At 38.0% G+C, this 23,895-nt stretch overlaps 1 protein-coding gene across 1 annotated transcript; it reads right to left on the reverse strand.

Annotated features, from left to right (window-relative positions):
* Positions 1-2,729: 2,729 nt before the first annotated feature.
* On the reverse strand, positions 2,730-23,189 carry LOC310639540 (uncharacterized protein; the record flags this gene model as incomplete). The annotated part of the gene is given in 9 exon segments (XM_083361289.1): positions 2,730-2,782; positions 4,179-4,301; positions 6,187-6,225; positions 6,783-6,839; positions 8,066-8,146; positions 8,588-8,629; positions 12,890-12,928; positions 22,360-22,361; positions 22,363-23,189. Coding segments are annotated over 9 exon segments (510 nt in total). The 5' UTR covers positions 22,437-23,189.
* Positions 23,190-23,895: the final 706 nt, after the last annotated feature.

The raw sequence follows: 23,895 nt of genomic DNA on the forward strand, positions 1-23,895 counted from the left end.
CTGCTGACAACCAAAGAAAATAATCACTAACGAGCAACTTTTGAGCAATGTGGATGGAACTGGGTGAGACCCTATCTTCTTTTTATGACTTTAAGACTTTTTCCTGGAAAAAACTGCCCAAAGCAAGGAATCCTACCTGAGGAGAGAAGGAAGGGGAATTACCTTAGCTCATGATGAGACTAAAAATAACACAAAGGAGATAAATGAACAATTTTCCAATCTAAATTCACAAATTGGGAAAATGACTATAAAGAAGGAACTAGTAACCCAAAAAATAGAAGGAAAATTAGAGGAAGCAGATCCAAAGATGGAGGATCTAAAGAAAGGAACTAACAGACAGACTCAGACAAATGAAGAATTAAAAGACGTAGTGATAATACTGGAAATGCAAAAGACATCTTACCTGTCAAGATCTCAGAACACTCTTAAGGATAAGGAAGAAGAGCCAATTAAATGGAAGATAGAGCTGTTAGGAAAATTGTGGGAAATTGGAGAAGGAAGGAGGCTGTTTAATGAATATCAATGGGCTGAGCATTCTTCCAAAAATACCTTAACCAAATTGTCTTTCTTATTCCAAGCTATATACGTAAAAATAGAGGAAGAACTACTTGATGATTCAAAGGCATTGACTTGGAAAGTTAGTTGGCAAACCTAGAATAAGACTGAAGAAAATAGAGGTCCTGAGCCATTAGATGGGATATTATATTATTAAAGAGATGTCTGAACATGGCTAAGAGAATAGATAATTGTTAAAAATAGAAGTGTTATTAGAACTAGAAAGACAGGATTTATAACTAGAATTTTATATTTTGGTATGAGAAGGGAAATATGAAAATGTTAAGAGGGTTTGAACAAGGGAAGCCCTTGTTTGCCCAAATATAATTTATTATAAGAAAATTATAAGCGATAAAGACACTTTGAACACTGATGGGAAATCAATTTTTTTTAAAAAAAAGTGGGAAAACAGGATATTGATTGAACAAATAGATATTAAGTGCAAATGCAATTGAGATATGTTTTAGTTAGAAAAGATATTCTAAATTGACATTACTATTATAATATTAGAAAAATGTAACAAAGATGCTGATATTCAATTGTATATGTATTAACAGCAATAAGAATTGTATTTGCCCAATATGGAAAATGTATACCACTGGAAGAAGAGAGGAAGCACTGGATGGTGTAGTATTGTACCTAGATTGAGGAGGTTAATATGTACCACTGAATTACTAATGGACCCAGACAAGATGTTGTTTATTAAGTATTTATGATTGCAAAACTAGAAAATTAATAAAATACCTAAAAAAGAAGAAGTTGATAAAACATTACGAAAATAGGCAAAAGCAAACTGCTTCCATGGCATGGATATGCCCATATAAGTCACTTGGAGTCAATTTTTTATAGGCATAAATTTTATTAAATTTTTTAAACAGAATATAAAAATTAACATAACATAGAAGAAGACAAGACAAAATTGCAGAAAAAAAGAATAGAAAAAGCTTCCAATTTCCTTTGCAGCAAATGCAAGTATAGTTACAAAGTTATCTCATTCTTTTATGATTACAATAAAAAGCTCATTTTTTATTATCCATTTTTTTCTAATCATCAAAATTAAAAGTACATTTTTTCAGTTTTGTGCAAAAAATGGTCTATAGGGGTTTTCTAGTCAGTAGGTATTGTCTTTTCTCTAATCAAAGAAGTTAATTTAGCTATTTCTGTTAGGTCCATCATCTTCACCAACCATTGCTTCCTTGTAGATAGTGTAGAACCTTTCCATTTTGAAGCATATAATCATCTCACTGAAATTGTCGTATACAGAAACAAAGCACCATACATTTTTTCTAGTTGCTTGTCTATCATTCCCAAAAGAAAAGCCTCTGTTTTCAATTGTACTTTAGTCTTTAAAATATTCTGATTTAATGTATATACATGTATTTGTATCCTCAATTTTATAATCTTTTTACATGTCCACAAATATGATAAAATGTCCCCTTCATGTTGTTCTCATTTCAAACAAAGATTTAAAATACCTTTATACATTTTAGATAATTTCTTAGTGACAGATACTAATACATCATTGATCACTTAGAGTCATTCACATGAGATGGCAGTGTGTAAAAAATTTAATAAATAAACAAATAAATATAATTTTGGAAAAAAATATCTTCTACATCAGAATTATAATATAATTTTCAATCCTTCTAACCACATACAGTATTTTCCCATTAATCCATTTGTATATTGGAAAATTAATATACATGCCAATATATTATATATTAGAATTGAAGAAAGAAGGGAAAAATCCCCTTAATTAAAGAGAAAAAACCATACACATATTCCAGTGTTTTCCTGACTCTCCCTTTCCCTTTAAATATAATAACTCTTATTTGGAACTTCATGAAGATCACCACAATCTATGTTTATTTCTCAGCACTTGGTATTTTATCACCAAATTAATATTTCAGCTAGTCACACTCCAAAATAGGTGAACTATTCCTTGACCTTTAAACAATATAGCAATAGCATAAATTTCCATATAAGGTTAAATGCTAAAAGGAATTTGGGTGCACAAGCCTGACTTCGTTGCTGGTTTCAAGTAGTTAATGTAGGAAGCTACCCAATCACGTTTGCTTCAATGAAATTTAATTTATAAATTAAGAGAAGTACAATGTTTCCCTGAACATTGATGCAGTATAACTAAATTAGAGAAAGGACATGATGTTCATCTTTCAATATTTCAGTGCAACTATCACCCCATAGATTTTTAAGTAGTCCTGAAGATCTGAAAAAGGGTACATAAAGAGCCTTAACTATAAACCAATGGCTGTATACTAAGAGTGAAATTGAGTTTCTGATCATTTGGATCCAATGATTTTAAATAAACAGAATGTAAAATTTTTCTAAACTGTATGAACTGAAAAAAAATAATAGTGTATGTTTACTATTCATACACTGTAGAAGCAGTGTGTATCATTAACCAATCTCTTGTTTTGAAAGTTTGTTCTTTAGTTTTTATACACAAAAACATAAAATCTTAGCAACAGCATCATAGATATTACAGTATGCAGTTCGTTCATTTGTTGATGATTTTGTGGAACTCAATATTTCTTAGATCATTTTTGACTGGTTTAGGCAACTGCTCCATCTAAAACGTAAGTGTGCATGTAAAAAAAGGTACTATGTTACAAATAGTGCAACACATTACAAATAATATGCAAAATATATTCCTAGATGCTTCTATTGTGCTAGTTCAATCAAAAACATAATTTCTTGGTAAGAAAACAAATGGAAAAAATAATGGACTGGGATGGAAGGTAATTAAGTCTGGCATTTATAAAATTTTGTGAATGAGACAGACTAAGTGCATTGTAAGAGGCTTTTCTAGAAAACACCTTCACTCTCGAGTAAAAAATGCACTGTAATATAAATATAAAAGAGAATAAGTAGCATTGATACAGTGGATCTTACTTCAGAGTAAAGGCATAGGATTGTTGCAGTAGCCTTTAGGGATTAGACCCATGCAGGATGGAGAAGTGTAAGATAAGTTTGTCTTGGATTTCAATCTAAGAGAGTACCTGAGAGAGAACACATGCTCAAGAAGCTTAGGCACAAAATCAGTCAAATGTCCTTATTAATGGTTCATATCTAAAACATATTTCTGACACCTCTCAATTCTTTAAGGAGGCATATAAAAAACTATTCAAATGGACTAGACAGAAATTTTAACTTGACAAAAGTATTTAAAATATAATTTACAGAAAGAAAAAAACAACATTCTTTACAGGTGGATCTTAAAAATTAAGCTTTTATTTATTTTTTCTTAATAATGAGTTGTGGTTACTGAATGAAATTTTATTATTTGTTTCTATAGCAGCAGACTAAAAAATAAAAGTATTAGCACAGAATCTTGATATTTTTTCTTCTAGAAAACATTCATAGAAAAAGGCTAGCTTTTTATTTTCTTTCATCCCTTCCATCATAAAAGTAAGACTAACTAAAAATGATTGATTGATCCCATTGGAAATACTGTAAGTCTTCCCTAATTGTTGTGAGAAGAGACTGGTCTCTAATATAACATGTCCCATATATAATTAAAATATCCTCAAGTCATATCTAAGCTATGTCATCCAGTATTGATTTTACTGAGACTTTATAACACTTAAAGCAATCAGTTTTACCTCTTGGTTTAAAACAGTATCTTTTCTGCTTATAAGCAGTATAGCCAGCTATGGCCCCAAAGGTCAGCATCACAGCTACAGCAACAACAGGAGATGTAATCTGAGCTGTCGTAGCAGAGTCAACTAAGGAGGGGGGAAAAATAAGTTAAGAATACCACCACAAGTAGTCCTCAACTTATGACCACAATTGAATCCAAGATTTCTGTTGCTAAGTATTTCAGTTGTTAAGTATGTTTTACCCCATAGTATGATCTTTCTTGCCACAGCTGTAAGTGAATCACTGCAGTTGTTAAGTTAGTAACATGCTTGTTAAATGAATCTGGCTTTTCATTGACTTTGCTTATCAGAAGGTCGCAGAAGGTGATCACATGATCCTGGGACACTGCAACTGTCATAAATATGAGCCAATTGCCAAGCATCCAAATTTTGATCATGTGACCATGGGGATACTGCAATGGTCGTAATGTGAAAAATGATCATAAATCATTTTTCAGTGCCATTGTAACTTTGAATGGTCATTAAATGAATGGTTGTAAGTTGAGGACTGATGATGAAATTTCATCATTACCCAAATCATGTAAATATCAATAAATTAGAATGATGTTGCCATTTGAGATTGAGAGAATAAAAAACAGAAAAACCTTACAACCCAAATGTTTGACTAAGTCTAGTGGCAAGAAATTACTTTGTCTACAACTCAAACCCATTTTTCCCTGATGATTTCTTTTCTTTTGGAAACAATATGTGAGAAACCAGAGGATCAGCGGTTTGGAATCTGGTTTCTCAACCTGTCCACAAGATATATCCTGATCTTTCTTTCTTCCTGCATTAAAACAAACAAACAGAGCAAAATCTTGGGTGTTGGCTGGATTTCAACTGGAGACTGAAATAAAATGATATAAATATGATGCTGCTTATCTGCTTAGTGAAAGGACTGAACTTAATTTTGCAAGCATAGTAGTTTTGAAAAAAATTAAGGAAGTACTTTGGGGCTTCCAGTTTGTGTGCAGGGCGCTTTTGGACGCACAAGGGAGAGCTCCCTCCCAGCCGTTGGTTCTTTCTTCTTTGGAGGACCCTGAAAAGGATCGAAAGTCACCCTGGAGGGGTGACCACCACAAGGAGACCCTCCTGCGATCGTGGAAGGGCGGCAGCCCTCTGCTTGTATCCAGAGCAACTCCTTTTGGCCCGAAGCAGAAGAGACCGGCCATCAACATGGCTGATCACTAAGCCGCTCCCTGCTGAAAGCCAAAAGCACCAACTAGCACAACGAAGCAATTTGGAGGACCTGGGTGAGACCTTTCCTTTTCTATCCCCCTAACTGCCTGCCTGTGGGACTTTTTTGAAAATTCTCTCCCCCCTTTTTTTGAGAAAACAGTTTCTCTATACCTGGGGGAGCAACATTTTAAGCCTTAAAGTATTGAAGGGAAAAAAACCAGCTGATTAAACAAAGAAATTAAATAATCTCATTCATACTTACTAAAAAGCTCCTATTTCTGTGGGGATCTACTACCCTATTTTTTGTTTAATATGTGAACTAAGGAAAAAAGAATGGACTGATATTATTGATATTATTAGAAAAATGTAACAAATGTTGATATGCAATTGTATGTTTACTAACAATAATAAGAATTGTATTTGCTTAATGCGGAAAAATTGTTATTACCAGAAGAAGACAGGATGTATTGGTGAGTGTAACATTGGACCTAGTTGAAAAAACTTACATGTATCACCAAATTATTAATGGACTCAGTCATCACGTTGTCTATTGAGCACTTGTTTGTGAAAATAGAAAATTAATAAAACATTTATAAAAAAAATAATCTTTTTCCAACTATTCCAACTAAGTGGTCCTCTGCCACTTCCAGACTAGGAACCCCCAGTTACCTTTTCTTTTAAAGTTACTTTATAAAATATACTTTAAAAATATACAGTATTTACTATTTACAAATTTCGACTCTAAATAATCACAGAGACACAAAAGCAAAACAAAACAAATACAAACTCTTACCCATATTTCCACCCTGATCTGAAGTTTGTTCTCTCTCGCCTAAAATAGAGTCAATAACATGGTTATTTCAGGAACAGAAGCATTAAAAAAACCAAAAATATCACACTACCACAAGTACTAAAAGTACCAAATATCAAAAATATTCAAAAATATATTACAGAAAATATATCCTCAAAATAGAGAATAAAGAAAGTTGAGGGAATAAAAAACAATTCATGGGGGCACTCTAACCTGTGTCAGATATTGGGACCTAAGGACATAAGTGCAGCATTCATGTGGCAATATGAGCATGCATGTTATTTCAATGACATCGGACACCATTTCTGAGCTTTCCATTTCATCAGTATGTTATTCTATTGATGCCGTAATATGTTATGATCTGTTTACATATTGAATAGTAGACTATAAAATGATAATATTGAGAATCTTGGCAATTTTTCCTATATAACAGACTTCTATAAAAGTCAAAGTATGAATTTCAAACTGCCTATTATGGATTAAAATGTTTGTTAAAAGCAAATCTACCAATTAAATTATTTTGTCACATTGCAAAAGTAGAGGAACATGAATCATCTGAAAAAAAATCTATACACAACCTGCTGGGCGTGAAGGTAAAGATTTCCCATCATTAAGATCTAGGTCATTAAAAGCACCTAAAAGGAAAAAAAATATGTTACTCTTTTCCCTGTCTTTCATACTCTCCTTTTCTCCATCTTGAGGAATTCAGAATCTATCTGAAATATAAGCTGATGTACCAAAATGCATCTTGAAGTGTCTTGTAAATGGTTTGATGGTATTTGATGTGAAACTACCTATCAGATCCCTTAGGAAAGAAAAGCCTTTGACTCCATTTGGTTAGAGCAAAGGATTCTTTTACTAAGATTGTTGGTTGTAGTAAAGTCAAGCTAGCTCTGAAATTGCCATGCTCGCTGGATACAAAAATAAAATGTAGGTTTGCCCCAGCCCATCACTCCCCCATGATCAGACCGTTTTCAGCCAACTGAAGCTCACCAAGATGTTTTGAGAATTCTGAGATGTTTGGGGGTAATCCGCATATTTCTCAGGGTGCCTGGCCACTGGATGCTGGTACAAACAGGATCCAGCTGCTCTGCTCCTTCTCACCTGTCATTCACCCCCTCCCAATTTCCTATCACGTATACAAAGCTTTATTGTTCTTTCATTCTTCCTCCTTTCATCCTCCTCCCCCTCTTCTTTTAATGGCAGGATGCTTGTGAAGCCCCCAAGACAAGCCAGGCAGAGCTGACATTACAGATATCTAAAAATGTAAATGGTCAAAAGCAAAGTCTTAAGCAATCATGCAGAACACCAAAGCAGATTCTTATGCATGATAACTAAAATGAAAGAAAGGTAAGGAGGAATCTTGCAAGAAAGCAGCACCAAAAGAAATTGTTGTGGCCTTGTTACACAGCTTGGTCTTTCCAGGTCATGCAAATTCCTGCAGCCAACTGCCACACAGGCTTTCTTCATAGACATTCATATTTCACATGGATACTATTCAATCTCAGGAGAGGTTTAGCTCAACTTGACATACTATTCCCTTTATCTGATGACATACATCTACTTTACAACCTAGTTAATATAGATTACATGAACAGTACTTTATTTAAAGTACTAAAAATTAAATTAGAACTGCTGATCAATATGTTCCAATAATATTGATCAATGGATTTAAATGAAAAGAGTGGAAAGGTAGCTAAATATTTCAAAACTTAACAACAAAACCAAATGTTACCAGTTCCAATGGTGCCTCTACTGACATTGCCACCATTAAAGGAATTTCTTAAATCAACATATTACAAATCAATAAACACAATCAAACCAGTGGAAAGAAAAATAGATAGATAGATCTAAATAACACAAATTCCTTTCTTACCACCATTTCCATGATTATCTGAATATGGTCTAAGGTCAGGATATAAGAGAGGTCGAGGTTTGTTACCTAGGATAAATATTTCCAGATATACAGTAAATTTCCTTATCACACATTTTATTTCTTTAGGAAAAATAAACATTTCTTTAATCTATTCTTATCCAGAAAAATACCTTGAATTACAATGCCCATAAATGCCAATTATTATTCTTGTTATCAATACTGGAAGATTATTTTTACCTTTCCTTACAATAACTATTAGGAATGGGCAATTGATGGAAAGGGACAGGAAAAAATGGCATTCATCTTTAAGAATTAAGAAGGAGTTGCACTCTGGAAAAAACAGAAAACCACTCCAAAAAGGGTTACAATGTTCAAACCAGCAGTATACAGTATTAGGAAAAACTCGTTAAAGGGCATTGGGAACATTTCAGTTATAGTTTTAGATCTGGCACAAAGAAAGCTTTAGCATTGTGGTATTTATTTGAGCAGCTGCAATTTAATGCTTACCCCCTGGTGGCTTTTTGGTTGCTTCAGAAGGCTTCTTATCATCTAAGCAAAGTAAATGAACATTACTGTATTATTAAGATTATCAAAAAAGAGGCTAGTTGTCATTTCTAAAACTCATTGTGATGTTAACAACACAATCCTATCCTCTCCTTATTGGAAATAAACCCTCAGAATTAGCACAAGCTGGGCAACTGAACTCCTCTTCACTTTTAAGGTCCCCTAAATTCCCACGGTCACATGTCTACTAATTCCTATTAATATACTATTTATATTCATTATTTTCAGGAGGAACAAAAATAAAAGAGGTATTTCAAGCTTCCAATATTCTTTACAAACTTATCAATGGCTGAAAATCAAGCCAGAAATCACACTCCTATTCCCTTTTGCTCTCTTGGGTAAAGTTTTTAAAAATGCAGAGTAAAGGTTGCTTGTTCCTAAACCTATTCTGTGGGATTGAGATGATATTTATATAATTTCCTGTGAAAAAAGTTCCTTTCAAAGAGATGCAATTTTCAGGTGTCTTAATTTAAAAAAATGGCAAGAATCAAATACTGAATATCTGAAAGTTTAACCAAAGGGAATTTACCTTCAAGATATATTCAGTTCCACAAATACTTTATCTCTAAGATTGCCTGGACAAATATTTTTTTGTATTTGATAATTGTTCCTAAATTAATATATTAAATGCAGTATTGCTTAGTAAAGAATGTTATGAAGTATGCTATATTACTATCACTCTAATTAGATGCATATGAATATGCAGGATAGATAGATAGGGCACTCATCAAATTTGCCGACGACACCAAGCTGGCAGGAATAGCCAACACTCCAGAAGACAGGCTTAAGATACAGAAGGATCTTGACAAGCTTGAACATTGGGCGCTATCTAACAAAATGAAATTCAGTGGTGAAAAAAGTAAGGTTATACATTTAGGCAAGAAAAACCAAATACACAGGTATAGTTTAGGAGGTGCCCTGCTCAATAGTAGTAACTGCGAGAGGGATCTCGGAGTCCTAGTGGATAATCACTTAAATATGAGCCAGCAGTGTGCTGCAGCTGCCAAAAAAGCCAACACAGTGGTAGGCTGCATTAATAGAGGGATAGAATCAAGATCATGTGAAATGTTAATACCACTTTACAATGCCTTGGTAAGGCCACACTTGGAATACTGCATCCAGTTTTGGTCACCATAATGTAAAAAAGATGTTAAGACTTTAGAACAGACATGTCTAACTCGCGATGTCATGTGATGTTGTGCAACGTATCAGAGCTTTTTTCCCATTGCTGGCAATGGGGTGGGCGCGGTTTTGTCATGACGCGTCCGGCCCATGGGCCGGCAGTTTGACACCCCTGCTCTAGAGAGGGACAGAGAAGAGGGACTGGTGATGGTTAGGGGACTGAGGCTAAAACATACAAGGAACGGTTGCTGGAATTGGGTATGTTTACTTTAATGAAGAGAAGGACAAGGGGGGGGACATCATAGCAGTCTTCCAATATCTCAGGGGTTGCCACAAAGAAAAGGGAATCAAGCTATTTTCCAAAGCACCTGAAGGCAAGACAAGAAACAATGGATGGAAACTAACCAAAGAGAGAAGCAACCTTCCTGACAGTTAGAACAATTAATCAGCGGAACAACCTGCCTCCAGAAACTGTGAATGCTCCAACACTGGAAGTCTTTAAGAAGAGATTGGACAGCCATTTGTCTGAAATGTTATAGGATTTCCTGCCTGAGCAGGTGGTTGGACTAGATAACCTCCAAGATCCCTCCCAAATCATCATCATCATCATCATCATCATCATCATTATTATTATTATTATTATTATTATTATTATTATTATTATTATTATTATTATTATTATTATACAACAATATGAATAAATAAAGATCATTTTATGAAGAGGTATGTATTTATATTCTTTGGAAGCAAGTGTGTACAGCTTACATTGGCTGGTCTTGAAATTTTAAATAGGGTCAGCCATTGTTCATATTTGGCTGTACATATGTGGTAACATACTAGGAAAAAGCAGAGCTTTAGGGCTAGATCACTGTTTTCTAAACTTGGCAATTTTAATATGTGTGGACTTCAACTCCCAGAATTCCACAGCTGGCTTCTGGCAGCTGAAGTCCACATTTCTTAAAGTTGCCAAATTTGAAAAACATTAGGCTCGATCACTGGTGTCCAACCTTTTGGCTTCAATAGACCATACTAAGTCTTGGGCTCCAAATGAGGAGCCTTGGTGGAGCAGTGGGCTAATTCCTCCTTAAGTAACACCAGCTGCCTGCAATTAGTGCAGGTTCGCATCCCACCAGGCTCGAGGTTGACTCAGCCTTCCATCCTTCCGAGGTAGGTAAAATGAGGACCCAGATTATTGGGGGCAATTAAGCTGACTTTGTAATAATGCCGCTTGGGGTGTGTGTGAAAGCCCTAATAAGCAGGCATATACATAGAATGAAGGCTACTGCTAAGCTTGTAAGCCGCCCTGAGTCTTCGGAGAAGGGCGGGATATAAATGGAATTAAAATAAATAGAATAGAATAGAATAGAATAGAATAGAATAGAATAGAATAGAATAGAATAGAATAGAATAGAATGGAATGGAATGGAATGGAATGGAATGGAATGGAATAGAATAGAATAGAATAGAATAGAATAGAATAGAATAGAATAGAATAGAATAGAATAGAATAGAATAGAATAGAATAGAATAGAATAGAATAGAATAGAAATCTGGAAGGGATCTTCAAGGTCTTCTAGTCCAGGCCTCTGTTGTGATTCAGGGTCAGCCTGTGGGTTCGGCAGTATGAGGTCGGCAGCATCAGGGACTCCCGTTGGCTGAAAGGTCGTTTCCAGTACCTGATTGAATGGAAAGGCTACGGACCAGAGGAGTTCACCTGGGAAGACGCGACCGCTGTTCATGCCCCTGCTTTGGTGACCGCTTTTCAGGAACAATTTCCATCCCGACTGCATCCGGATCGGCAGACCCGGGGGAAGGGCCCTGCGGTGCGGGATAGTGTTGTGATTCAGGGTCAGCCTGTGGGTTTGGCAGTTGGGTCGGATAACTCAGAGGAGGAGGAAGGGGGTGTTGAAGAGCTTGCTGAGAATAATATTGAGGCTCCACAGAGCCCTCAGCCAGGCCCCTCCCATATGGTCACGACGGAGACCCAGCTGTGTGAGCCTGACAGCGTGGATGAAGATGACCCACAGCTGGCCCTGTTCAACGATGCCCGACGCAGGAGGCAGTCAATCAGGAGTAAACAGAGGAAGGCAATGGGGCACCTTGGAAGGAGGCAGAGAGAAGCCACGCCCTGAACTGTATAAAAGGGGAATGCGTGGGAGGGCTGGTTTGCTGAAGTCAACCGCTTGAAAAGCTCCTGTTTCATGGTTCGTGTTTGCTCTCTTTGCTCTGTGTTTTTATGTTAATAAATTTGGCAGGCTTAATTCCAGCCTCTTGCCTTCTTGTAAAAGGGGTTGTCCCTGCCTTTTCTGCAGGGCCGGTAGCAGGCTGGTACAGAACACCCCCTGCTCAAGCCGGAGAATTTATACCATTCCAGATAACTGACTGTCTAGTCCAGGGGTCTTCAAACTTGGCCCTTTGATGACTTGTGGACTTCCACTCCCAGAATTCCTCAGCCAGGCACGCTGAGGAATTCTGGGAGTTGAAGTCCACAAGTCATCAAAGGGCCAAGTTTGAGGACCCCTGGTTTAGTCTCTTCTTAAAAACCTGCAGTGATGGAGCACCCACAATTTCTGAAGGCAAGCTGTTCCACTGGTCTTTAACAGAATTAATGTATATAAATATTGCTAAAATCACTTAATAATGTTAAAAGTTTACAATCTTATGAGACTGCATTAGTGCATTACTCGGTGTCCAGTGCAGCATGCACGGTCACATGTTTAAAATGTTGTGACATATTAATGGTATTGACAGAATAAATATTGATTGATATCTGATTTGGTGGGAATACATTGTTTAAACAAAGGTCTAGTTGTAGTCATTCATCATTTTAATTTTCTAAGAATCCTTATGGGATGCACATGTGGTGAACCAGTATTGAAAATTATTAGGATGTTATACGACTAAGGGTTGGATTTGCAACATGTCAAATCCCATTCATTTTAAAATAAATAAAAATAAAAATCAAGTGATGCAGGAAGTCTAGTGGGCATGAAAAGAAGTATCTATCTGCTGGTTGCCATGAGAATAATGTTACCCACCTTTGACATAAGCTGAAACAAAATTCAGTTTAATGAAAACATTTAACTTGTTCAGTAAGAATTTTTTATTTTCTAATATACTTACTTGGGTCAAGAGCATCTTTTAAGTCAAAATCGCCATTGTCTATCAAAAGAAACACAAACATTGAAGAGTTTAAAAACATCTTGTTCCCCTTTTTCCATAGGTTGACCTGTAAAAATATTGCCATATTGTATATGGTAATATATGGTAATATCTCATAGTGAGATGGCATCCTAGGAACAATGCATTGTTTACTCAGTTCCTGAATATATTTTCTGATGGATCCTGTTCCTTTTTTGCCCATCTTAAAATCTAGTCTTAAAATCTCATGTCCAAAAGATTTTTGATCAATAGCAGATAAATTCAAAACACGTTCAGTGAGCTTTCAGTAGCCAACAACTCAGTTATATGAATATTAAACAGATACTGCATATCATATAGAATACATCTGAGACATCTGAAATAAGCAGCTGGAATTCACTGCAAATTCACTTTTTGCAGAGCAAAAAAAAACATACTTTCTGATTATGGATGCTGGTGAGAAAATACCCACTATAGTTTTTCCAAAAAGAATTACATCTTATTTTTTTGTGACAGGTCATATACATGATTGATGGACCCAGAGTATGGTATTCTGTAATAACAGTGTGACTGAGGTTAGGGGTATGCAGAGTGTTGTGTATTAATATGTTATGTTAATGGTTATGTACCACCTGTAAATAGTTATGAGGTAAAACACTTCGGCAGCTTTTGACAGCTGTCAAAGCTGCCGGTAGCCACTGCGCAGGCACAACCGCTTGACAGCTCCCAGTTGTCAAAGTCACAGGAAACTGTGCAGGCGCGACCCAGCTTGACAGCCGAAGGCTGTCAAAAGCTCACCATCGCCGATTGGCCCGCGCGACAAGCGGGAAACCGGCACAGCTCTGATTGGTCGCCTGGCGGCCAGCTGGGGGTATAAATAGAGGCGCTGCGAGTCCGTTCCTCACCCGGTTCCTGACAATAAAAGGTTTTCGTTAGCCAGCTGTCTCGCGTGCTTCTTCAGCGGACGAAGCACTGGCGACGAAGGTGGGATATACTGCTTCGCATAGCTGAAGTCACTAGCCGAGGAAAAAAAGAAATTTTTTTCCACGGCTCGGAGCTAGTCACAGCTGAAGTCACCGGCGGGAAGTACAACTTCCTCAATGCCCGCGAAGCAGTACCCACAACCAGGACAGTATGGCCAACCTCGGCCACATCCATGAGTTCAACATTCGCCATCCTGAGTGCTGGGAGTCGCATTGGGCCCAGGTAGAAGGGTTTCTGCTGGTCAACAAGATCACGGACGACCGGGCCAAGGCAGCGGTGCTCCTTTGCCTCAGCGGACCAGCCGTGTACGACGTGGCCGTAGGACTTTTCAGTCCAGAGCACATCGCCACCATACCATATGCAGAACTCACGGAAGGACTGAGTAAGCATTTCATGCCAAACAAATTAGAACTATTTATTTATTTATTTATTTATTTTATTGTATTTGTATACCGCCCTTCTCCTAAAGGACTCAGGGCGGTGAACAGAGCACATATAAAAATACAGAGTACAAAAATTAAAAAAGAATTAAATAGGAGCCCGAGCTAAAACAATAGAATAATATAAAAATCCACAATAAAAACCCCAACACGGCGGGGGCGGTCCATCTAGTGTTAAAGACAAAGGTCAAAATCAATGTCCTGCTACACGGGGTTCCCTGTGAAATGGAAGTTGATTCAGGGTCCTCGGTCTCCCTCATTTTGTGGAAGACTTATAAAAGCATTTGCAGCCGCAGCCGGCAGCAAATTTCCCTACAACCCACCAGCATACACCTTGCCGACTTCTAAAAAACCCCGATCCTACTTAAGGGAAAAGCCAAGATTCTGGTGGAATTTAGGAAGTTCAGGGGACTCCTAACGATTCTAGTAACGCAGGGAAACCGAACCAGTCTGCTAGGTCTTGACTGGTTCGAAGCTTTAGGAATCGCGTTAACAGGAATTAACACAACTCAGTCCACAAGCCTTGAAGTTGTCTGCCAGCAGTTCGCAGACGTCTTTGATGGCTCGTTAGGAAAATATACAGGCCCCCCAGTATCACTAAAATTAAACCCTGAAATATTACCGATAAGAATAAAAGCTAGGAGAGTTCCGTTCGTGCTCAAAAACAAAATTGAGAACGAACTGGACTGACTCGTTAATCTAGGAGTTTTAGAACCGGTCGAAGGGGGTGAATGGGAAACACCAATTGTGACCCCAATTAAATCTAACGGCCAAATAAGAATTTGCACCGACTATAAGGCCACCCTAAACCGAGCGTTGAATTCGCACGCTTACCCCATCACAGCAGTGAAAGACGTCCTCGCAGCCATTAGGTCCGGCGCCATTTTTGCGAAATTGGACTTGGCGCAGGCGTATTTGCAACTACCTGTCACCCCGGGAACTGCAAATGCACAGACCATCGTCACGCACCGCGGAGCTTTCAAAGTAAATCATTTACAATTTGGCATATCCGCAGCCCCAGGAATTTTCCAGGAAATTATGGAAAAGAACCCTTAAGGGAATCCCTGGGGTCTGCCCTTACTTCAATGATGTACTTATTGCAGGAGAATCAGAAGGGGATTTGGCAAACAAATTGCGGGAAGTTCTAAGCAGGTTCAGGGCAGCAGGACTTAAATTAAAAAGAGATAAATGCTCTATTGGGGTACCATCAACAGAGTTTTTGGGATACAAAATTGAGTCGTGGGGAATTCACCCCACTGACTCAAAAATCAAAGCCATCAAAACTGCACCCACTCCTAAAAACAAACAGGAGCTACAAGCCTTTCTGGGGCTACTAAATTTTTATCATGCCTTCTTGCCCCACAAGGCAACCATCGCTGAACCCCTGCACAGATTACTTGACAAGGGTACCCCATGGTCCTGGTCTCCTCAGCATGACTCCAGTTTCCAGCTCCTTAAGAACTTGCTCACCAGTAATTCCACTGTAACACTTTACAAAGATGAATTGCCCCTATGTTTAGCATGCGAAGCTTCTCCTTACGGGATCGGGGCAGTTCTAAGTCATTTAACTCAGAATGGAACCCAAATGCCAATAGCGTTTTACTCCAGAACGCTTTCCAAACCAGAGCGCAATTACGCTCAAATTGACAAGGAGGCTTTAGCGATAGTTGCCGGAGTGAAAAAATTTCACGACTACCTGTACAGACGGCAATTCACCATCTTCACAGACCACAAACCACTACTGGGAATTTTCACATGGGATAAGCAGACGCCCCAAATTCTATCCCCCCGAATTCTTAGATGGTGTACCTTTTTATCTGCTTATTCATTCAAATTGATCCACAAGCCGGGGAAGGAAATGGGGCATGCTGACGGATTAAGCAGACTTCCCCTACCGATAATAGACCCCGACCCCACTCCAGCTGGCAACATCTTAGCAATCTTAGAATTACCAGAATGCCCCCTCACAGCTAAAAACATCGCTGCCGCCACAGCTAAAGATAAGATCCTCAGCAGAATATTAACCTGGATTGCCTCTGGATGGCAATCCAAATCCCCCGGTCCTGAGTTCCAAGCATATTTCTCGAGGAGAACGGAACTTTCATCACACCTGGGGTGCATACTGTGGGGGAATAGGGTCGTAGTTCCCGAAAAACATAGACCCAAGGTTTTGAACACATTACATGACGGGCACCCAGGTACAGTTAAAATGAAGGCGTTAGCAAGGAGCTACGTCTGGTGGCTGGGCATAGATACAGAAATCGAGACACATGTAGCCGGCTGCTACCCCTGCCAGGTTGTCAGACCTGCACAACCACAAGCCCCCGTCCACAGATGGGGGACAACCAAAAATCCCTGGTCCCATGTGCACTTAGACTTTGCGGGGCCCTTTCAAGGACAGGTATTTTTAATAGTAGTTGACTGCTACTCCAGGTGGCTGGAGGTCGTGCCAGTCAGTAGCATGACTATGACTGCCACAGTACAGGTACTAAGGGGGCTTTTTGCCACACATGGCCTGCCCAATGTCTTGGTATCCGATAATGGCACCCAATTTACTTCCCGTGAATTCCAGACTTTCACCACGGAGAACTCTATTAGACACATCACCACGACTCCGTTCCACCCCTCGTCAAATGGCTTGGCTGAGGTTATGGTAAAGTCCACCAAAGATGCACTTCGGAAAATCGTCATGGGAAACTGGCACCGCAAGTTAGCGCAATTCTTACTGGCACAACACACCACCCCTTTGACGACCACCAGAAAATCACCAGCGGAACTGCTTTGGGGGAGACGACTTATGACTAGACTTGACAGATTACACCCGGATAGGACAACGGCAGAACCAGACCAACCCATTCCTCATAGAACCCTGGCCAATGGTATGGCGAAGATTTCGGCCTATTCGGTCTATTTGAAAGATTACTCGCAAGAACATTATATTATGGAATGGAGAAAATGGATTGAGTTTATCCAGAACAAGTATAGGGTTAAGAAGTTTTATGTAGCATTTGAATAAGTCTTCTTTCGTTTTCTTTTTTCTTTTTCTATTTTAGTCTTCTATATATATTTAATAATGCTAAGTTTTGTTTGATCCTATATAAGTTAGAGAGTGATGGATTTTAGAATTTATAGTTGTTAGTATATGGTTGTTTATGATTGCTTTTTTATACATATATACCTTGTATTTAGCTCTGGGAAGTCGGGGGGGGAGGGGGGTTGGGGGGAGGGAGGGGGGGAGGAAGGAGGGGGGGAGGGGGGAGGAAGGGGGGAGGTGGGGAGGGGAGGAGGGAGGGGGAAGGGGGTTTTTTAAAGGAAAACTGTATTTTAAAACTTTTCAATAAAAAAAAAAAAAAGAACCCTGGCCAATGGCCACACTGTCTGGGCAAGAAACTATGGGGTAGGGAACAAATGGATTCAGGGGGTTGTAATTGAACAAACTGGACCCTTATCATACATAATTGATGCCGGTAATAACTGCCACCTACGACGACACATCGATCAATTGCGACAACACAGCCCAAAAAACTAGGGGGAAAAGGGGAGTGGGGAAAATTCAATGCATTGCACCACTCCAGGAACTAACACTCACCCCCCACTGAACACACTTAACGAAGGGGCCCATGAAGCCCAGGATCCAGACCCGGACCAAGAACTAGCGCATCCAGAACCGGGGGAAAGAGAGCTGACTACAGCAGCGCCCCTCCATCGTTCGAAGAGAACCAGGATACCGCCGGCCTACTTACAAGACTATGAATGGGGCACGCGACTAAAAAACAACCAGAAGGACTATCCCACCAGTTCGGGGAAGGGTTAAGGGGTGTTGTGTATTAATATGTTATGTTAATGGTTATGTACCACCTGTAAATAGTTATGAGGTAAAACACTTCAGCAGCTTTTGACAGCTGTCAAAGCTGCCGGTAGCCACTGCGCAAGCGCAACCGCTTGACAGCTCCCAGCTGTCAAAGTCATAGGAAACTGCGCAGGCACGACCCAGCTTGACAGCTGAGGGCTGTCAAAAGCTCACCACCGCCGATTGGCCCGTGCGACAAGCGGGAAACCGGCACAGCTCTGATTGGTCACCTGGCAGCCAGCTGGGGGTATAAATAGAGGCACTGTGAGTCCGTTCCTCGCCCGGTTCCTGACAATAAAAAGTTTTCGTTTAGCCAGCTGTCTCGTGTGCATCTTCAGCTATTAGGGGGGAAAAAAATCTGATTTGTGAAAGAAACTCCAAAGAAATATTTCTCAACTGGCTTAAATACAATATAAGTTGAAGTCAGGAGAGGTTTTGGCAGGCTTTCAAAATTCTGTGGGAATCCCTTAATCTCAAAATTCTAGATTCTATTTCCAAGGGTTATCTGTCAGCCCAATGATTTCAGTTATATTATGGACATGTAGAGACTGTATCAGAGACAGGCCTATTCCTATGTCCCCACCATGTCAAGTGTGACTCCAGTGTTCTATGAACATCTTTGCCAGTTAGATGCTGCACTAAAGAAAAGTGCAAACTTCTGAAGTTGAGGGATGGATGGTATCCTATTGGATCAAAGTTACTCTTCTTCTCAACTCCCTCTGCCCCAAATTGAAGTCAGGACACCATTGTGTTTTGCCACTATCTCCTCTTTTCCAGTCAGTCTGACTCTTTGCCATTTGCCAAACACTGGCTGCCTTTTTACCCCCTCCAGTGTCCCTATTTAATAAATTGTTTTTTATTGCAAAAGCAAATAAAAAGCAAGGATCAGAATTGGTCAAGGAAATACTGTTTGGAGTTATATATTTTTTTGTATTCCCTTATTGGCTAGTTGAATGATGTATTGGTCTATTTAGACTGCTTACTCAACACCAAGGTGACAGCACTCACAAGATGGCATGAATGAGGCTCATAAAATATGGAATTGACAAAAATGTGACCTATATAATTGTACCCAATGCAGAGGCAAAAAGCATTGGTTACTGGACTGAGAAAATGTTGGCCAGCACTATAATCTGGAATTGAACCCTTGAAAAAAGTGTTAAATGAAAAACTAATGCTGAATCTTCATAACTGTGGGGAAAGTTGCTGCATAGGACACCACCAATAACAGTGCAGTTCTTCCCTATTACAAAACAATAATGGACTAGAATTGCAGCATGGAGAGACACAAATACAATAATAATTAATAATGGGCTCTGGAAGAAATGAGGAAGAAAAAGTTGATGGTGAGTATGAAAACACTGATCCTGTGAAAAATTGGTCTAGTTAAGAGAAAGCTCTGGGATTAAAACAGGACTAAAATAATAATCAAGCTGTCAGGTACCAAAACTCAAAAAGATTATAGAAATGTGGAAGGAATAAATGGGCACTGATGTAATTGGAGGGAAAGCAAATAAAATTTCTACATAGATTTAAAAATTACTAGAGCAATCTTTGGCACAAATAAAATATGACTGTGTATACTTAAACATACGGTATCTATTAATAACACTGGCATGTTATCTGAGTCATGCCTCATTATGATTTGGGGAGGAGTCGTGAACATATCAATATGGCATAGAAGCTATAAAAATAAAATGATGTGATTTTATGATAATATAATTGATATTTTCAAAGTTACAGATCACATGATGTATCGTGACATATCGCAACTTTTTTGCCTTTGAGGAGCCAGGGTGGGCATGGCCTATGCATGACACATGCAACCAATGGACCACCAGTTTGACACCCTTGTGTTAAGGTATTATTGGGAGAGATAATGAATACTTTGGGGCATTATCTTTAATAGTCAAGACTGAATCAAGGATAGAGGGTGGGAAATATAAGATATACAGCAAATATGAGAAGTATTTTTGATATATGGCTCATGTGTAGAAAAGGAAGGGAAATGGAAATTCCCTACCAAACGTACACCATTTATTATGTTTTATAAGAAAGAATATATCTTGTAAAGCACACTGCCTGCATGCAGATCTGTCTCTGCATGTGAAATTCACAACTGTAGTTACATAAAAAGGCAACTCCCAATGCAATTATTTTGGAACTAGAAAGTCCACATACTTGACTTAATGAGTGTTATGCTTAAAGGATGAAACATTTAGAAATAAGAATCTAGATTCATTTGGCTGCAGATTACTTTTTACCAAATTCACATTAACCATCTTCTCTTCTTTAACATCCCCATTCCTCATTCTCATCCACTGTAGATAAACAGAAACAGCTGCAATACTTTTCCCATATTTTTTTCTTTCAGCTTAGAAAAAAGTTGAAATTCCAAAACACTTTAGTAATTTAAACTTAGTCATTAAATGTTTCAGACTGTGTAGTTAAAGAAACTTGATCAAAAACTTCAGATTTCCAATCAAAGCTGTATGCTGAAATCAAACTTATACAATCTATCAATATTTATTATGGTCACAGACCAACAAATTTACACAAAGATTAACACTTTTTAAATTCAGAGGGCACTGAGAAGCATTTACCTTTTATTCAGAGACTTTTTTTTTGGAGATTTTAATAATTTACTAAACTTGTCATATCTTCCATTAACAAAATTGTAGATGAGCAGGCTGACCCAATGGTGAGATCAACTTGCATCAGTTTGGAATCTTTGGTCTTCCATAAAAAAACTATATTCAGCCCCGTGTGAATCCCGTTGACCATTAGTGCCATTTTTGCTTGACCATTAGTGGATCAGATTCTTATGTATAGGTAGCATGTAATAAATTTTTAGTGCTTGAATTCAATTCCTGTTCCTGGTTATTTGTATCTGACAAAAATAACTACGAATTGTAATCAAGAGAAGACAGACGTGAGTTATTTCTTTTTCTATCACTGCTAGTAGAAAAGCTGTAGCTTTGCTGAATGGAGAAGATACTACAGTCAATATGTAGATACTACATATTACAGCTGTTAACGTTATTATTTGAATAAAACTCTCATGATCACCTACTTGAGGTAAGTTATGGGAACTAAAATTCTTTAATATCTGGAAAGGTACATTTGTTTTGGCACTTTTGTTTATGCCTATTAACTTGGATTGTGTTCCAAAGTTCTAATAAAAACTAAGATAATTTTGTAAATTATACATGAATGTATTGTTATAATTTGGGAATCAACTTGATAATTTTAAGTAATGAATATATCATGAGGGGATTGTTTGCATTGTAAAATACAATATCAGCTTGAGTATTTCAGTAGCTAGGCTTACAGTGAAATAAAACTAAATGAATATTGCCTGTACTGTATAGGTTTCCAAAGATGATTGAATTCATTCGAAAGATATTCATAATTTCAGTTTATCTTCTATTTAGCAGATATTCTGACATGCCATGTTAAAACATCATAAAATCTTATCCTGAATAAACTTGGTACAAAAAGGAAATAAAATGATCCCAACATCAAATTAGAGATTTTTATTTCTACAGGGGAAAATATGAGTGCAAATTGTATTCATACGAAACAAGATTGCGATCGTTGGCACCAAAAGTGTTGAAAAGTTTAAGTATTGAAGGGCTTTTGTTTTACAACAGCTTTATTGTCTATGCAACCAAGATAATTTTCATTCTAAAAATCTAAAATATAGATAAAAACTATTTTAAAAATCAGTAGCATCCAATTATGCCTGCAGTTGTCTAGTTACTACTTTTTTAAATAATTGCTTCAAACTAGAAGATTAGAAATTGTCATGTAATGGTGTGAACACCAGAAACAAATGACAGATCACTTTTTAAAATTTACAACTCATTTTACTGATTTTCATTCACAGCTTCACCTACACATAATTAAACATATACATACATCTGAAGTCAGCTATGGAAGGCATACAGTCTCTGACAATAGTCTCACTCAATATTGGTCAGTGGTTAACAAATGCCATAGGTTCAATTGTCATATTAATGCTATTGAGATAAATTAACATACGACTTGGTACATCAGTTTCCTATCAACCTTGAAATACAGAAATGGGATTTTGATATAACTTGAGTCTAAAATAATTTGTTTTAGAAAAACACTAGAATTACATCAATATTACACATAGTATCCTTCACCAAAACCAAAGAATTAATAACTTACCTGCAAGAGTTAACAGAATGTATCCAATGCACAAAAAAACAACTGGCAGCTTCACCATGTCTTGGCTTTTACTTTTATAATATGAAGCAAAGGTATTAGAATTAAACAAAAAAATTCTTAGTAAAGTATGTATCTCTCCAACTACAACACCTTCAAACCTTGTAGATACCTTAAATGTCCAATTAACAAGGAAGGTGGGAACAAAACACAATCCAGTCACAAACTATTTTAACATTTAGCAGCTGTTTAATGCAACACCCACACATAGATGTTGCAAGAATCATCCCTTAACTAATACGTAGTAAGAGGCATTTACATTGAGAAAGTGGGAGGAATCAAACTGCTAGCAGCCCTGAAGAGAGGCCTGGATCAAATTTTTTCTTTACTCATCTCCCTTCAAAGAAAATTCCCAACTTTTAGAAATTTGTTTTTTAAGACTCAATACAGACAAGCTTGATATGGTATAAAAACATACGTATACCTTGCACTCATCCTGAAGAGGATAATATTCTATTGGCTATCAAATCTCTGGAAATTAGGAACTGTTGTTTTTATTGGAAATATGTTGCACAATACTTTGATACTTCAATAATAAGAGCTTCTTCTTTCATTCATTAAACCAAGTATTAAACCTATTTTCTGTCTTTAAATATTGTAAAATATCTGGATGTCCCTAGGTGAAGTTGTTTATCAGTGCTGAAAGACACAAAGAAAAATGCTAAATTTCAAGAAGCCAGAATCTTTCCCAGACTTTTAATTCCCACCTTTCCAGTAAGTTGCAGACTCATACATCTATAGTGCAGACCATGGAAATTTGATATAGAACAGACATGTCAAACACAAGGCCCGGGGGCCGGATCCGGCCCGCGAAGTGGTTTCATGTGGCCCGCGAAGCCATCCTGGAAACAGGGAGGGAACGGCCCCCACTGCCTTGGCCCTGGCCCAGAGACCCTCCTTCTGCCAAAGACCCTCAGATCTGTCCCACTCCTGCCCAGGCCCCCATAGGCACCCTTGATGCCCACCCAGTAGGCCATACGCACTCTAGCCACGCCCACCCAGTAGGCCACACCCACCCAGGCCACACCCACCTGGCCCCCTGAGGGCAACTGCATTGCTGATGCGGCCCTCAATGAAATTGAGTTTGACACCCCTGATATAGAACTTTAGAACTGCTGAATTATCCCACACTTGCAAGATTCTAGGCATAGTTAGTGCTTCCAGAGTTAAATCCAGAGTTAAATAGTTTCATCTGCACAATGGACAGTATTTTACTAATTTATACTTATTTGGCATACAAGTAGTCTTTGATATATAGCCATTTGCTTAGTGACCATTCAAAGTTATGGCCACTGAAAAAAAGTCTTATGACCATTTTCACATTTATTTATTTTTATTTATTTATTTTATTACATTTATATACCGCCCTTTCCCGAAGGACTCAGGGCGGTTTACAGGGTGATTAAAATACCAAGATACAAAAGTTAAAAACAAATTTAGAAAAAATTATATTTGTCCCT

This window comes from Vipera ursinii (genome assembly GCF_947247035.1).
Source record: "Vipera ursinii genome assembly, chromosome: 4".
Lineage (NCBI taxonomy): Eukaryota > Metazoa > Chordata > Lepidosauria > Squamata > Viperidae > Vipera > Vipera ursinii.